This window comes from Rhinolophus ferrumequinum, chromosome 26, assembly GCF_004115265.2.
Source record: "Rhinolophus ferrumequinum isolate MPI-CBG mRhiFer1 chromosome 26, mRhiFer1_v1.p, whole genome shotgun sequence".
NCBI classification, from domain to species: Eukaryota; Metazoa; Chordata; class Mammalia; order Chiroptera; family Rhinolophidae; genus Rhinolophus; species Rhinolophus ferrumequinum.
In genome coordinates this window covers 29,833,159-29,850,901 of record NC_046309.1, presented here as the reverse complement: position 1 = coordinate 29,850,901, position 17,743 = coordinate 29,833,159, and the positions used below count along the sequence as shown (strand labels likewise).

Below are 17,743 nucleotides of genomic sequence, written 5' to 3'. Positions count from 1 at the left end.
TTAGTATGTGGCTTTCCAATTTTCCCAGTACCATTTCTTTTTTCCCATGTTTTTGACTCATTCCTCAAAAATTAGTGGTCCATGTAAGTCTGGGTTTATTTCTGGGACGTCAATTCTGTTCCATTGGTCTGAATGTCTGTTTTCTGTCAATACCATACTGTTTTGATTACTGTGGTTTTGAAGTAAAATTTGAAGTCAGGAATTTGATACCCCTGCCTTTCTTTATTTTTATATTTTTTCTTCATGATTGCTTTGGCTATTTGAGGTATTTTGTGGTTCCATACAAACTTGAGGATTTTTTTGGTCTATTTCAGGGGTGTCCAAACTGTGGCCCGCAATCCATTTTTAATTGGCCCGCAGCAAATTCCAAAAATGTATTTAGTTTACTTAAATAAACCAGGTGAGGCAATACGTACTTTACCTCGAGTGAATGGCCCGGCTGTTTGTGTATTTTACCACATATGGCCCTTGGTGAAAAACGTTTAAAAAAGTTTGGACACCCCTGGTCTATTTCTTTGAAAAATGCCACTGGGGTTTTGATGGGGGTTACATTAAATCTTTATGTTGCTCTAGGTAACATGGCCATTTTAACTAACCTGATTTTTTCAATCCATGGTCATGGAATAACTCCATTTCTTTGTGTCTTCTTCAGTTTCTTTCAACAATGTTTTATAGTTTTCAGTGTATAGGTCCTTCACTTCCTTTGTTAAGCTTATTCCTAGGTATTTTATTCCTTTTATTGCAATTGCAAATGGGATTGTTTTCTTCAGTTCTTTCTCTGGTATTTCATTGTCAGGATATAGGAACACAATGGATTTTTGTATATTGATTTTGTATCCTGCAGCTTTACTGTATTTATTTGTTGTTTCTAGTAAGTTTTTTGGTGGAATCTTTAGGGGTTTTTTATATAAAGAATCATGTCATCTGTAAAAAGTGACAATTTTACTTCTTCACTTACAATTTGAATGTCTTTTGTTTCTTTCTCTTGCCTGATTGCTCTGGCTAGTATTTTTAGTACTAGGTTGAATAACAGTGCTGAGAGTGGGCATTCTTGTCTTGTTCGTGATCTTAGAGGAAAAGCTCTCAGTTTTTCACTATTGAGTATAATATTAGCTGAGGGTTTGTCATAAGTGGCCTTAATTATGTTGAGGTACTTTCCTTCTGCATCTTGTTAAGTGTTTTAATCATAAACGGATGCTGTATATTGTCAAATGCTTTTTCTGCATCTATTGATATGATCGTAATGTAGTGTATCACAGATTTGCATATGTTGAAACATCCTTGGGTCCCTAGGATGAACTCTACTTCATTATAATGTATTATCTTTTTAATGTATGGTTGTATTCAATTTGCTATTATTTTGTTTAGGATTTTGCATCTATGTTTATCATGATTTGGCCTATAATTTTTGTGTTGCCCTTGCTAGGCATTGGTTCAGCGTGTTTATGGCCTCATAAAATGAGTTAAATAGTGTTTCCTTCAATTTTTGGAAGAGTTTGAGAAGGACAGGTATTACATCTTTTTTGAGTGGAAGAATTCCTGGACTTTTACATTTTGGGAAGTTTTTGATGATTGTTCCAATTTCCTTACTAAATCAGTCTATTTAGATTTTCCAATTCCCATGATTCCGTCTAGGAAGGTTATATATTTTTAAGAACTTGTTCAATTCTTCTAGGTTATTGAATTTGGTGGCATATAGCATTTCATAGTATTCTTGTATAGTCCTTTGTATTTCTGTGGTGTCCATTGTAAACTCTCTTTCATTTCTGATTTTGTTTGAGTCTTTCCTCTTTTTTCCTTAGTGAGGATAACCAGAGGTTTGTCAATTGTATTAATCTTTTCAAAGAATCATGTCTTTATTGCATTAATTTTTCTATTGTCATTTTGTTCTCTATTTCATTTAATTCTGCTCTAATTTTTATTATTTCCTTCCCTCTAGTGACTATGGGCTTCATTTGTTCTTTTCATAGTTCTTAAAGGTGAACTGTTTGGTTGTTTGTTTGAGATTTTTCTTTTTCTTGAGGTTGGACTGTAATACTATAAACTTCCTTCTTATTACTGTTTTTGCTGCATCCCCCAAATTTTGGTATGTCATACTGCCATCCTTATTTGTCTGTATGTATCTTTTGATTTCTTATTTCTTCTTTGGCCCAGTTGTTGTTTAGTATTATAGCATGTTGTTTAATCTCCAGATATTTGTGGTTTTTCCAGCTCTCTTTTTGCCACTGATTTTCAATTTGAAACACTGTGTTTGGACCATTTGCTTGGTATGATTTCAATCTTCTTAAATTTGTTGAGGCACATTCTGTGCTCCAACATATGGTCTGTCCTTGGGAATGTTCCATGTGCAGTAGAAAAGAATGTATATTTTGGTATTCTGGGATGAAAGGCTCTGTAAATATCAATTATATCTACTTTGTCTAATGTGTCACTTAAGGCCGAAATTTCCTCATTGACTATCTCTTTGGATGATCTATCCATAGCTTTCAATGGAGTATTTATTTAGGTCATTTATTTCTTCAGCTCCAGAATTTCTGTTTGGTTCATTTAAACAGTTTCACTCTCTTTGGTAAAGTACTCTTTTTGCTCACTGATGTTATTCCTGAGCTCAACGAACGGCTTTTGTGAGTTTTCATCTATCTCTTGAAGTCTTCTGTTTTTTCAGTACTGCAATCTTGAATTCTCTGTCATTAAATCACAACCTTCCATCCCTTTATTTTCTGGAGATTTAAAAATTTTCTTTCTGAACTACCTTGTTACCTTGGTTGTTCATGGTACTTGATGGATTTTTTTCTCTGTTTTCTAAAGTATTGTTGCCTTTAACCCTTTAGCAGGTTGATAAGTAGAGCTTTTTCTTTTGTTTTTCCAGTGGATGGTGCTATAGTGCAATTTTTTTTGTTTTCTCTTACATGCACTACATGGACTTCTGGGATGTCTGCTGGGTAGCACTGCCTCAGCTGTGGAAAATGCTCCATATTCCCTGAGGATTTGGGCACCACCTCTGTGGTATTGTGTGATAGGTGATGGGGCACACGGCCTCGGAGTTCCCGGTGCTGCTTTCCTGCAACCAGAAGCTGCCAGCTGTGTTGCACTATCTGAAGTGTCCCAGTTCCATCTACTAGGTTCCAGAGATGGGTGGGGGAGGGAGCCTCGCATCTGTGGCTTTGTTCTTTTCACTGGGTTCAGTCACGATAGGTGTGGGCCACACCAGCTGGAATGTTGCTTCTGCCCCTTGACGACCTGCCTCCACTGCTGCTGCATTTGCTGGAACAGTAGGCTACAAGAGGGTTAAGGGAGGAGTCAGGTTTCTGTAGCTGTTCCTTTTTCCCTGGTGATTGTGGCTTCTATCGAGCAGCTGCCTCCCTTTGCACTGATTCTCCACCCCTATTCATGGGTTCAGCCTCTGGTCTGCCCAATGGGGGTTGCAACCCAGTCCTCCACGTTCGTGCATTCACTGGGGCCCAGATGAGTGCAGGACTGTGTCTCTGTCTCTGCAGCTCCCATCTCTGTCCTTCCCCCCATCATGCCTTGCCTGCACACTCATATACCTCTACCTTCTGAAGTCTCAATGTGGGGATCATTCAGATATGTTTGTGTGTTGAGCAAAGAATACTTTGTTGAATTATAGTTGTCCAACCTAGTTTATCTTTAGGGTGAGAGGTTTTCTCACACCATCATAATGCTGATGTGACTCTTAATTTGCCCTTTTTTTCCTGAAAGTTTTCTATTTCATTTAAATCAGATTTCCACTCTGATCTCTATTATTTTCTTTCTCGTTCTTTAGATTGAGTGTGCTTTTTGTTTTCTAGTTGGAAAGTTGATCTCATTGCTTTGAGACCTTTGTTATTATTGGATAAAGGCGTTCAGTACTGAAACATTTCTCCAAGGTACTACTTTATTGACATCCTAGGCATGTTGATATCGTATGTTTTTATTAATCTTCATTCCACAATGTAGTCCAATTTTCTTGGTGAGTTCTTTTTTGACGGATGTTATCTAATTGTTGAGATACAGGTATTGAAATCTCCAACTACAATTTTATAAATGTCGTCTCTTTCTCCTTGTTACTTTATCAATTTTTGGTGTATATATTTTAAAGCTCTGTTATTAGGTGCATTAATGTTTAGGATTGATTTGCACTCTTGATGAATTAACCCTTTTATCATTACAAAATGACCATCTCTATTGTTAATATTTTTTGTTCTGATGTCCACTTTGTGTGATTATAATATAGCCACACCAGTTTTCTTTTGCCCATCCTCTTGCTTTTAATCTTGTTTGTGTGTTTATAATTGAAGTGAATTTCTTATAAGCAGCATATATGAGGTCTGATGATTAAGTTTGCAAACTCATCCTAGAAAAAGTGCTACATACCTCATTGCTGCCACTATGATCAACTACGAAGAACTCCCCTTGGGAAGCTATGCACCAATGCCAGTGCCTAGTCCACCCTTCAAAGCAATTTTGGAACTCTTTTTGTAGAATGGGCATCAGAGCTGTCGTCGTATTACCCTTGATGTTCTGAATGTCATACAAATGTCTTCAATATTTCCTTTATCTTCAGGTAAAGAAAGAAGTTAATGGGGGTCAGATCAGGTGAGCAGGGAAGGTATTCCAATACACTTATTTATTTACTTGCTAAAAACTCCCTCACAGACAGTGCTGTGTGAGCTGGTGCATTGTCGTGATGCAAGAGCCATGAATTGCTGGGGAAAAGTTCAGGTGGTCTAAGTTTTTCATGCAGGCTTTCCAGCACTTCCAAATAGTAAACTTGGTTAACTGTTTGTCCAGTTGGTACAAATTCACAATGAATAATCCCTCTGATACCAAAAAATGTTAGCAACATTGTTGCAACAAGTTCGTGAACTTAACTGTCAGACGTCATATTTGCGTGTTGCTTTTTTATCCATTCTGACAATCTGTGCTTTTTAATTGGGGAATTTAGGCCATAGCTATTTAAGCTGATTATTAATATACAGCAGTACCTCAGTTTTTGAACGTCTCTGTTGACGAACTTTTCGGTTTACGAATGCCATAAACCCGGAAGTAAATGCTTCATTTTTCAGACACGCCTTGGAAATTGAACATGTCACATAGCTTCCGCTGAGTGCAAGATCCTGAGGCCTAGCTGTGGGCTGTTTTTGAACGTTTCAGAACTCAAATGGTCTTCCAGAACGGATTACATTAGAAAACCGAGGTACCACTGTGCTTAGGTTTAAATCTATAATCTTGCTTTTTATTTTCTATTTGTTCACCTTTTTTGCTGTTTTTGGGATTAAATTAATTTCTTTATGATTCCATTTTATCTCCTTTGTTGGCTTATTAGCTATAACTGTTTGTCATTTTAGTGGTTGCTTTAGGATTTATAGTATACATCTTTAATGTATCCTAGTCTATCTTCAAATAATATTTCATCACTTCACGCGTATATAAGAATCTTAAAATAGTGTATTTCCATTTCTCTCTTCTCATTCTTTGTGCTATTGTTGTCATTCATTTGAATTTTACATACATTATAAACCCCACTCTACATTACTTCTGTTTAAATGGTTGTATTAGTTTGCTAGGGCTGCCATAACAAAATACCAGAAATTGGGTGCCTTAATCAACAGAAATGTATTACGTCACAGTTGTAGAGGCTAGAAGTCAGTGATCAACCAACGTGTTCCATGCCTTTCTCTGAGCTTCTGCTTATTTGCCTGCAATCTTTGGTTTTCCTTGTCTTGTTCATTGCCCACTGCCTTCATCTTCACATGATATTTTCTTCCTGTGCATGTGTTTATATGACAAAATTTCTTTTTATAAGGACATACAGTCATATTGAATTAGGGCCCAGCCTAATGACCTCATTTTAACTTGATCACCTCTGAAAAGACCCTATATCTAAATAAAGTCACATAATGGTGGTTATGACTCTTACATGTTTTGGGGGACACAATTCAACCCATAACAATGGTCATTTATCTTTTAAAGAGTTTAAATAATAATGAAAAAACCTTATGTTTTTTATACCTATTAAGTTATCACTTCCTGTACTCTTCATTATTTTCTGCAGATCTGTATCTCTACCTGGCTGAAACACTTCTTACGTAACATTTCTTATAATGCAAATTTGCTGATTTTGAATTCTTTCAGCTTTTGTATGTCTGAAAAAAAATATTTTGCCTTCATTTTTGAAAGAAATTTTCGTTAGGTATGGGATTCTAGGTGACAAAAGTTTTGTATTTCAGTACATTAACATGTCTTTCTTTTAATTTCTGGCTGCTTTTAAGACTTTCATCACTTTTTTTGGTTTTTTTTTGGGGGGGCGGGGAGTTTCGTTACCATGTTCCTGTTTCGTTACCATGTTCTGTTTTTTTTTGGGGGGGCGGGGAGTTTCGTTACCATGTTCCTTGGTGTAATTCTCTTCCTTCCTCCCTCCCTCCTTCCTTTCTTTTTCTTTTCCTCCCTCTCTTTCTCCTGCCCTTCCTCCTTCTTGCTTCCTCTTCCTTCCTCTTTTCTTCTTCTGTGTATGCTTGGGGTTTGTTGAGCTTCTTGGATTTGTAGATTTATAGCTTTTATTAAATTTGGAAAATTTCTTTAAATCTCCTCCCCTTTTGGGGGGAAACACCAATTATGCTTATATTTGGCCACTAGAAATTGTCTTACTGCTTGCTGATGCTCTTCCATTTGAAAAAAAATCTTTTCTTTGTTTAATTTTGGGTAGCTTCTATTGCCATATCTTCTATTTAACTTTTCTTCTGCAATATTTAATGTACCATCAATTCCATCTATCATACATTGTAGTAATCCATCTCTAGAAGTTAGATTTACGTATTTTAAAATGTCTCCCATGTATCTACTTAACTTCTTGTACATATGGGATATATTCATAATGCCTTTATCTTAACGTACTTGTTTTCTGATTTTAACATCTATGTCAGTTCAGGGTTGGTTTCTGTTGGCCGATTTACCTCCTTGCTGAGGGTCCTATATTCTTGCTTCTTTACATGGCTGGTTACTTCTTTATTGGATGCTAGACATGGTGAATTTACCTTGTTGGGTGCTGGATGGCTTTGCATTGCTATAAATATTCTTGAGCTTTGTTCTGGGATATAGTTAAGTTACCTTAAGACAGTTTGATCTTTTTGGGTCTTGCTTTTAAGATTTGTTAGGTGGGAATGGAGCAGTGTTCACTGTCAGGCTATTTACTCTCTAATTACGAGTAAGGCAAGGCTCTTCTCTGTACTTTACCAAATGTGCAGGGGTTCTTCAGGTTTCCAGTGTGGCTGGTGGGAACAGGTACTATTTCTAGCCTGTATGAGTGCCAAGCACTATAACCTCTGGTTCTTCCAGGTGGTGCTTCCTCCAGTCTCATGCAGTTTTCTTACACACCTGTATTGACCAGCACTCAGCTGTGTACTCAAGGAGGACTCCGCAGACCTCTGGAGTTTTCCCTCTGTGCAGCTCTCATATCTTTGGTACCCTGTCCTAGGAACCCCAACTGTCTTGGTCTCCCAGAATTCTCAGCTCTGCCTCCACAACTCAGGGAATCAGCTGGGCTTAGGATATTCTCTTTGTGTCATACCCTGGAAATTCTCTGAAGGCTATATGCTGGTGCAATTGGGCTCATCTCATTAGTTTACATTCTCTTGTGGATCATTTTCTTTCATTACCTGATGTCCAGTGCCTTGTAAATTATTTTAAATATTTTGTTCACTTTTTTGTTGCTTCAGGCAGGGGAAAAGAGGATCAATCTGGTCCCTGTTACTCCATCTTGTCTGGAAGTATAAGTCTCTTCCCTTTGTTTTAATTATAAGGTTCTGGAACTGTGAACATATGATTCTACTACTAAATTACTATAGCAGTTGTTTTGCCTTCCCTAATGACTTTACAGTTGAAAGTTTATATATAGTGCTAATCTTTAAACAAATTAAACATTTTAAGAATAATATTTAAGTCTGAGATTTAGATCAAATAGTCATCATGTCTCAGCAGAGCAATACTTGCACTTTAAAACTATAGTTCCCAATGGCAGAAGAATTCTCTGCAATGATAAGCTAAGAACAGCTGTTTTACCATAAAGCAAACATTTGTCCATTTTTAGGAAGTAGATGTAATAGTAATGGTTTTAGTGTTTTCTTGTTCCTCAATGTTACTCATACATATTTAATTTAGATAGTCATGCTCACCAAAATTAAAGAAAAGATTCATATAAAAGTTGAATCTCCATGTAGGAACATTTCAATAATAGAAAACATTTCTTTAAACTACTATCGAACAGGCATCTAAAGCTAGGTGCTTTAAATACTTTTTCTGAGGTAAACATTGTAACAATCTTATGAAGTATGGTCCATTACCAACCCCATTATACAGATGAAAAAACTGAGGCTCAGAGATTCAAACCTAGGTTGAAAGCAAGTCTACATTCTTTTATTCAAAAAGTACTTTATAACTACTTAATACACCAGGCATGCTTCTAGGTGCTGGGAATATAGCAGTGTGGGGGAAAAAAGTCCCTACCCAAAGAATTTATACTCTAACACATATTATCTTTATGACAATAAAAATGCAATTTTTAATTTTTTTGTGTGCCTGGTGTTATCAAAAGTAAAATGGCAATCGTTATAAATTTATATCAAGAAAAAATATCTAATTTTAAAAGTAGAGGAAACATTCTATGTAAAGGTAAGGAGTTTCATCTACTAAATACAAATAGCCAAGATTTAATAAAGTTTTGGCTGAGTCCAAAGCCCTTGCTCTTTCTACTGCTCCATAATGGCTCTATATCACAACACTACATTTCAGAAAGAGATGCATTAAAAAAATAAACCAAACAAAAGGCCCCCAAATCTCTGCAATCTACTAAAGTTTCTTGATTGAAACAAAAGATGATAAACAGGGAACAAAAACAAAAACGATAAAAACACCTATTATACTACTCAAGTTATTACTGGTTACCTAAATGCTCAAATATTTTCATGCAATATATATTTAGTTTTGAATAGAAATAATTTAATCTATCAACTTGTACACAGTAAATATATTTGCTATTTCAGGAATGTGCAGACAGTGCTTTTCCTTTGTAAATTTATGTGTAAAACAGTCAAATCTCCAAACAAAACATAACTGTGCAGACATACCTCTACAGCAGGTACAATGTCTATGCCGACAGTGAGAAATTCTTCAAACTTCAGAAATGGGTTAAAGCAGCTGCCAACATCAAGTAATCTGATCTTTCCTGAGGTTTGTAGTAACCTAAAAACAGATTAGTTTGTTTTATAAATGGCAAAATGAAAATAAACTATAAGAAAAAAATCAAACATTTGAGAATAAAAAAAGGTCATATAGATTTTAGGCTAACTTTTTGGTCTTAGGATTCCTTTAACACATTTAAAAATAACTGAGGCCTTAAAAAGCTTTCCCCGCTGCTGTCCGACCCTGAGCCGTCTGCGGGGTTCTTGTTGCATCAGGTTCTTTCAGGTCTGCATGACTGTTGTTCTCAGCACTCGGCTAGCCTGGAAAAGGAGGAGGAAGCTATCCAGAAAATCCTGCAGGACAGGAAAAGGAGGGGACATCTTAACATGGAAAAACTCTGCAATGAAAATGAAGCAGTGCCTGAGAAGCAAGTAAAGATGGAAAACCAATAACAGCCACAGGATTCGGGAAAGCCAGCAATAGCTGGTACTCTGGAAGACGAGAAGTTAGAAAATGAGGAAAAGATAGAAAACAAGGGAAAGACAGAAGAGGAGGAAATGCTTAAAGAAGAGCCAGAAGAGGGAAAGCCAAAAGAAGAGGAAAAGCTAGAGAGCAAGGGAAAGCCAGAGAGCCAGGAAAAACCAAAAGGAGGAGGAGAACCAGAGAATGAGGGAAAGCCAAAAGAAGGAAACCCAGTGAGCGAGGGAAAGCCAAAAGAAGAAGGAAAACCAGCCAGCGAACCAAGGTCTGAAGGAAAGCGCCCAGCTGGGGATGATGTACCTAGGAAAGCCAAAAGTAAAACCAACAAGGGGCTGGCTCAGTGCCTCAAGGAGTACAAGGAAGCCATTCATGATATGCATTTGAGCAATGAGGAGATGATAAGAGAATTTGACGAGATGGCTAGGTAGAGGATGAGGTGAAGAAAACCAGACAGAAATTGGGGGGGTTTATGTGGATGCAAAAAAGTTTACAGGACCCCTTCTACCCGAGGGGCCCAAGGGAACTCAGGGGTGGCTGCAGGGCTCCACAGAGAGGCTTTGTAGACATCCCTTTTATGTAGTGTTCCGGCAGGCATTTGCCAGGCCCTGGGCTTTAACCTTATGCTAATACTCTGCTTTAGGTGTCACTCATTATCCAGCTGCAGCCCTGTTTCAGTAGCAGATTTTCATCCATTGCATGGAAAAATGTCTATGGTACATTGTAAAATTAAAAAAAAAAAGTTTGCAGAACCATAAAAAAAAAAAGCTTTCATTTATGAGGATTATCTCTCAATAATACTGTATTTGAAATTAAAACTGAATAGTTTAAAATATACTTATAAATTCATTTATAAATCAATAAACCTATTGTATATGTTAATGTAAATTATATATTTTTAATGAAAAATCTAGATTAGAAAGAGTAAAAAGTGAGGTGTGCTTTTACGTTTTTTGAAGTCTCTTTAATGTCTGGCTGAATAGAAGACTGATGGATTCTCATATCTGCGTCAGTGTTCAAGCTGTTCCAACATTATATACCATATAGTTTCTAGAAAACTACACTCATGAAAAAAATCAAAGTAAAGAAGGCAAAGTAAAGAAGACATCTTCGTATTACTGTGAAAATAACTTACATTTAACTTGAGTATGTCTCAATGATTTAAAAAGGCCAAAGAGAAGAGCATAAATAGTACTTTTTAATTTATGAAAAATTTTTGTTTTATTTTTGTTTAAGAGCTTTCATCCAAAAACAGTAGGGAAAAATTAAAGTAAACAAAACCAGAAATGACCGTATTTTAAAGTTGGTCAAATGCAACTAATACGGCTCTAGCAACAAGGATGAAGGAAAACAGTGGATTTTGTTGGTCTGAAGCCTGTAAACCTAATGTTCAGACAATATAGCAATAATAAGAATCAACTTCAGACATATGCCATTTTCACTGATGTTAATTTTCTTTTTAAAAATTATGAGTAGATACTGGGAAAATAAAGAAAAGAAAATGTAGGGAAACAAGTGGGTACAAACAGAATCTTGGTTCCTTGGGAGAACCTGTCCTGCTTTTCTCCTTTACACCTGGGCTAGCACATTACCTTAGGGTCCATTAGGGAGGTATTAACTACAGACAGTGGGTTAAGCTCCTGGAAAAGACACTATTAAGTCAAAAAAATATAAAGTTTTTTTTTTTCCAGAAAAGGAATGCAATAAATAGGGGTTACCAAATGTTGATGTCCTAACACTTTATAAAAATTAGCACAATCACCATTTGATTATAAATAAACTATACAGGACCTATCTAATATGGTACATGCCACTGTATACCATGTTTCCCCCAAAGCAAGACCGAGCTGGACAATCAGCTCTAATGTGTCTTTTGGAGCAAAAATTAATATAAGACCCAGTATAATAATATGATATGATATGATGTATGATATGATATAATACTGGGTCTTATATTAATTTTTGCTCCAAATGACATATTAGAGTTGATGGCCTGGCTAGGTCTTATTTTCAGGGATACAGAGTAGTACCATAAAAATAATATGAACCAATTAAAATATTTTTGTCAATAAACTTTTATTTAAGAACTTCCCTGAAAAGGGGCTTTGAGGGTATGAGAAAATAGCATTTCACCAAAGAGGGCCTTCATTTTCTATATCTATAAAATAACTCAATAACTCTGACTATGACCTCTGGATGAATGCCAGTTCTTGCAAGAAATAGCAAGAAACTCTCCCAGTGAAAAGAGCTACTCCTTGGGGGCAAGGGTTAAGTTTCTGTATTGTAGCCAATCAGGAAGCAGATTATTTAAATGGGTGATGCCTATAACAAATAATCATCTGTAAAGTTGAATTAAGTTTAGTGATACTTGAAATACTGTGATACATTAGTTCCAATGACGAAAGCGGGCTGCAAAGTTCTGTGGCATAGGTTCTAAGTTGCTAAACAGACCAAAAGATCCGGTAAACAGGGGCCATAGAAAGGTTTAGTATACAGCTAACACTTGCTGCTGAATTAATACAAATTTGATTACCCAAAACGTAACCAGTTAGAATAAACGAGAATCTATAACAGTATGTAATACTATATACACTACTAGATTGTCATTGTAATCCTTACTTGGGCCTATGGTGAAAAACGAGTTCTGGCATCAGAGAGACTAAGATCAAAACCTGATTCTGTCCTTTGCCTGTGTAATATGGGAACAATAATGTATCCACACTAAAGAGTAATTTCCAGGATTAAATGAGATTAATACATTTATAATACTTGACCCAATATCTGGTACATGGTAAGTGCTCAAAAAGTTGTAAATATTGTTAGCTGTTAATATCATTTTATAGGTTAAATCTTTTTGTGTTTCATTCAGTAATGATCTTCCTGAACATAATGAAAAAGCAGAATTTGCCTCACACTAAATTCTACACTAGTAAATTGGTTAGCAAAACATTTCTGATAGTCTTTATTTTAAAAAGTGCATCGTGTAAATTAAAATTTCTGTCTGGGTGTAGTACTCTAAATCATTCAAGTTAATTCAGCATTATGATACAATCATCAATAACAATATCACAGATTAACCTAATAACATTCTCAATAATATACTTGGTTCATTTCAAATTCTTTGGTTTAGCTCCTTAATTTATTTGTACCAAACACATATTTATAGTTTAAAGACCAATTACAAAATAAATATAAAGTAATTACCACCAAGGGCAAGAAATAAATCATTGTCTGCACTCTCTGGAAGCATGCCCCTCCCTGATGACATCTCCCATCACTTTCTGTAACGGTAGTCCCTTGTCCTGATTTAAATGATAGCCGTTTCCTTGACTTCCCTTTATAATCTTACTATCTATGACCGAATGCCTAAATAATACAGTTTAGTTTCACACACTGCACATTTGCTTTTGTGATTTTCTTCTTTCATTTAACATTAAGTTTGTGAGAGTCATCTGTATTTCTATAGTTAATTAGTGTCCATTTCTGTATAGTAGTGCCTTTATACAACACATCTCATGACTTTCTTACAGTGGCATTGAGTCTAAAGATCACTTGGGGAAAATTAACATTTTTACAATATTGAATTTTCTAATCCACAGACATGGTACAGTTGTCCATCTATTTAGGTTTTCTCATTGTCTCCCAGTAGCTTTATCATTTTCTCTTACACAGTCTCATGTTTTGTTGGATTTATATTTCTTATGTCATTTTTTATGTCATTATTGTTTTTCCCCATGGATGAACTTTGTTAAAAAATTTCACTTTTTTTTTTTTTTTTTTTGGTTACAGAAATTCAACGGATTTTTGTATATTGATTTCGTATCCAGCAACACTACTAAGTTTCTGTTACCTCAATTGCTTATCTATATATTATTTTGGGTATCCTCATCTAGGTATATAATTATATAATCCATGTAAAATGACATTTGTGTTTTTTCCTTTCCTATCTATCCATCCATCCATGCTTCCATCTATCACTTTGCCTCACTGCTTTGTCCAAGACTTTTAAATACAATGTTAAACAGAAATACTAGCAGGCACTGCTATTTTGCTAGTCTCAGAGGGAATGTTCCAGTGTTTCATCATTAAATATAGTGACTGTTGTAGGTTTTGTATACTACCCTTGTTAAACTTTAAGAAACTCCTTTTATACTTTGCCAGTGCTTAAAAAATTTCTTTTTAACACAAATCTATGTTAGATTTTATCGGATGCATTCTATCAGCTATTCAGATATGACTTTAATCTCTTTATGTGGTTGAGTATACTCATTACTTTTGTAGTTCATTATTGGGAAGGACCTAACTGGTTCTGATATATTATTCTTTTCATATTTATTTTATGTATGCATATGTAGTCCATTCTTATTATTTGTGGTACTTATGGTATATAAAGTCACCACAAATACTGAACTCCTAAGGGAAACACAGGCTTAGGTCTCTGGCACAAACTTTTTGTCAACAGGTCAACATATAACTTGGATTTATGTGTGTTTCTGTTTAAAGACACTTTATTTAATATATATTATAATGTGTTAACACAACTCACAGCCAAAACCACTATAACTTATGCCAAAAGGAAACTTATCTAACACAGGTATTTTCTCTGTAAGGCATTTATTAATACAGCCTTGTTGTGCTTAGATACACTAGACATAACTTCAACAGGATGCATGGGGGCCACTTTAAAACTAAAATCATAAACAAAAAGCACACAAATGCAAAAACTGTGACACTAAATAGACTGAAAAAAAGGACATTTCCTTATACAGTCACACTGTCTGGATTATCACATTTCAGTCCAAGTTTGGATTATATATGTGAGGGTGGTTCCATAAGATTATAATGGAGCTAAAAGATTCCTATCACCTACTGATGTCATAGTTTAGCAATAAATTGCTCATGATGCTTGTGGTGATGCTGGTGTAAACAAACTGCACTGCTAGTTGTATAAAGTATAGCACATGCAACTATGTACAGTGCACAATACATGATACTACTAATAATAAATGGCTGGTGCTCATTTATGGGTTCACTCTACTATACTTTTCATCATTATAGAGTGAAATCTTTCTACTTATATGAAGTCTGCGTTGGTAGCAGCCAGCACCAGCCTTATGGATCATCAGCCTTACATACTACACGCTTACCATGTCTCTTGACTGCATCATTTCCTCTTGTGCTTGATTTAATCTCATGCTGTTTTGTACAGTAACGTACTGTACAAGCTTGTAGCTTAGCAGCAATGGGCTATACCCGAGGTGTCTAGTAGGCTATCCCATCTAGATTTGTATAAGTACACTCAGTGATATTTTCACAATGAGGAAATAACCTAACAACGCAGTTCTCAGAACATAATCTTGACGTAAAGCAATACATGACTGTACATGAAAGGTGAAATAAGAAGACAGAGCTGGTTTTGTTCAACTTTAACTTCAGGGAATGTGTACGTAAGATGACTCAACTTTTTTGACACTCTGCGCATGTCCACAAATGATTCTGAAATGCCATGAGTACTGATACTGGACTTACAAATAAATTTTAATGAGTAGGTTAATTTGCAGGTAAGATTTGTGAATGAGGATTGACTATATATATATTTTAGTATTTTTGTGTTCATTCACGAGAGAGATCACATTATAATTCCCCCTTTCTGTATTGTCTAGAGTCTTTTAATATCAAGGTTATGCTAGACTCCTAAGATGGGTGTGGGAGACTTCCTTTATTCTATTTTCAAAGAGTTTGTGTAAGAATAGAATTCATTTTCTCTCAAATGTTTACTAGAACTTGCTGGTGAAGTCATTTGGGCCTGGAGTTTTATTTTATTTTTTTTAAAGATTTTATTGGGGAAGGGGAATAGGACTTTATTGGGAACAGTGTGTACTTCCCGGACTTTTTTTTTTTTTTTTTCCAAGTCAAGTTGTCCTTTCAATCTTAGTTGTTGAGGATGCCGTTCAGCTTTAAGTTGTTGTCTTTTCAGTCTTGGTTGTGGAGGGCGCAGCTCAGCTCCAGGTCCAGTTGCCATTGCTAGTTGCAGGGGGCGCAGCCCACCATCCCTTGTGGGAGTCGAACCGGCAACCTTGTGGTTCAGAGGATGCACTCCAACCAACTGAGCCATCCGGGAGCTCAGCGGCAGCTCAGCTCAAGGTGCTGTGTTCAATCTTAGTTGCAGGGGGGCAGAGCCCACCATCCCTTGCAGGACTTGAGGAATTGAACTGGCCACCTTGTGGTTAAGAGCCCACTGGCCTATGTGGGAATCGAACCAGCAGCCTTCGGAGTTAGGGGCATGGAGCTCTCTAACCGCCTGAGCCACAGGGCTGGCCCCCTGGAGTTTTATTTTTGAGAAGATTTTAAACCACAGATTATGTCATTCTGTCAAATTTATGAACACAGTATTATTCAATATACTGTTTATCTTTTAGACGTCTTCAATATGTATAGTTCCATTCCCCTTTTAAATCCTGAAATTGACTTACAACTTTTTCTTTTTGTGATCTGCCTCAGAGATTTTAAGCTTTAACACGGTGTTTACAAAATTCCAACTTTTATCTCTGTTGATCTTTTCTTCTTGTATCTTTATTATTTCAATTTTCACTTATTTTTTTTGGGGGGGTACTTATTTGTTGGTTTATTTTTTTTGAGATATTCTTACTTCATTAGTTTTCAGCTTTTCTTTTTTATATAATATATTCATTTAAACTATAAATTTCCCTCTAAGTGATGCTTTAGCCCATATCCACACGTTTTACTATAAAGCATTTGTGAAACATTATTTTTAGTTTATTTTTCCAGTTTAGTCAGAACTGAGACCAAACTTCTTTGACAGTGTTATATTACCTGTTATACTTTTCACTGAATCAAAATTTTGAAATACTTATTTATGAGGTAATAACTGTCTGAAATTAAGCAGTTTGTAAAACAATTAGTCTTTTCCATACACTTTCACATTTAATTACTATTATAAATAAAATATTCATAATTTCTCTAGTTTAAATATGAACATACAATTTGTAGTAACAAGATGTATGTTCTATTACAGATTTTCTAATTCATTGTATGGCCCTAGAAAAGCCATTCTGGATCTCTGCCTTCATCCACATCTAACAGGGATATACTATTGCCCTTTTTAACCTACCTCATATACAAGTAGGCATAAGATTTAGGTGAAACATTTTTCTACAGTTGCTAAAGAAACAAGGTAAAATATGTAATACTTTATCATAGTAACTATTTTCTAATATTTGATAGCTTTTTATAATTTATAACCAAAATTTGGTTATAATTTATAACCAAAATAAAGACTGCACATACTTTCAGACCTACAAAATTCAGTAGTTACACAATGTGAATTAAAGTAGTAAAGCTAGTCATAATAGTAAATCCATTTATCCATGTTTTCAATTAATTAGGCAATAATAATTACAAAAACAGGTAAAATTTTGTGAAAATATTCCTATTTACTCTGGCTTAGAGTTCTTGCCCATACCAATGGCTTGTATGCATTGGCCGTAGCATCCTGTACCTTGTACAGTCAGACTGTCCACAGATGGTTAAATAGATCTGGCAGTCCAACTGGGATATGTCTGTTAGCCCGAACGCCACATATGCATGCCATTCTCATCAGTGACTGCTTCTAACTTCTCATAGATGTGCTTTTCAAAGATGAGGTGACAGGTAGAGCAAGCCAAGGTCCCTCCCATTGCAGCAAAACCATCAGGATTTAAATTATTTTCAACCACAACATCTAGCAGAGAGCCACTGCCTTTCCCTTGGTTGTTAATGTTTCAACGTCGCGGTTTCAAAGTGAACTGCTCCTTTACCTTCTAAGCCGCTCCGTGCGACACATTCGGCCGCCGGTCCTGCGTGGACTCCACGAGCAGCAGCCACGATGGTAGCGCCGCCAAGGGCCCAGAGGGAGGCCCACAGAGCCGGTGCCCTCGTGGCGGCTACAGCCCGTCGTCTGGAAAACACGGGAGGCCATGCAGGCCGCACAGCAGCGGCCGCCAGAGGCTCCCAGCCGCAGGGGTCGGGAGACCTGCTGCTCCGTGCGGCGGGCCGAGGCACTAACACTTTTTGATGAAGTGTTTTTTCA

At 36.2% G+C, this 17,743-nt stretch overlaps 1 protein-coding gene and 1 pseudogene across 3 annotated transcripts in view; one reads left to right on the top strand and one right to left on the bottom strand.

Moving 5' to 3' along the window:
- Positions 1 to 17,743, bottom strand: part of BMT2 (base methyltransferase of 25S rRNA 2 homolog) — a 112,317-nt gene that overhangs the window by 8,001 nt on the left and 86,573 nt on the right. For all 3 annotated transcript variants that reach the window (XM_033099054.1, XM_033099055.1, XM_033099056.1), the window contains exon 4: positions 9,123 to 9,237. In XM_033099054.1, the coding sequence (XP_032954945.1) occupies positions 9,123 to 9,237 (115 nt within the window). The remainder of the gene's footprint in view (positions 1 to 9,122; positions 9,238 to 17,743) is intronic.
- On the top strand, positions 9,285 to 10,401 carry LOC117018195 (transcription elongation factor A protein-like 4; annotated as a pseudogene).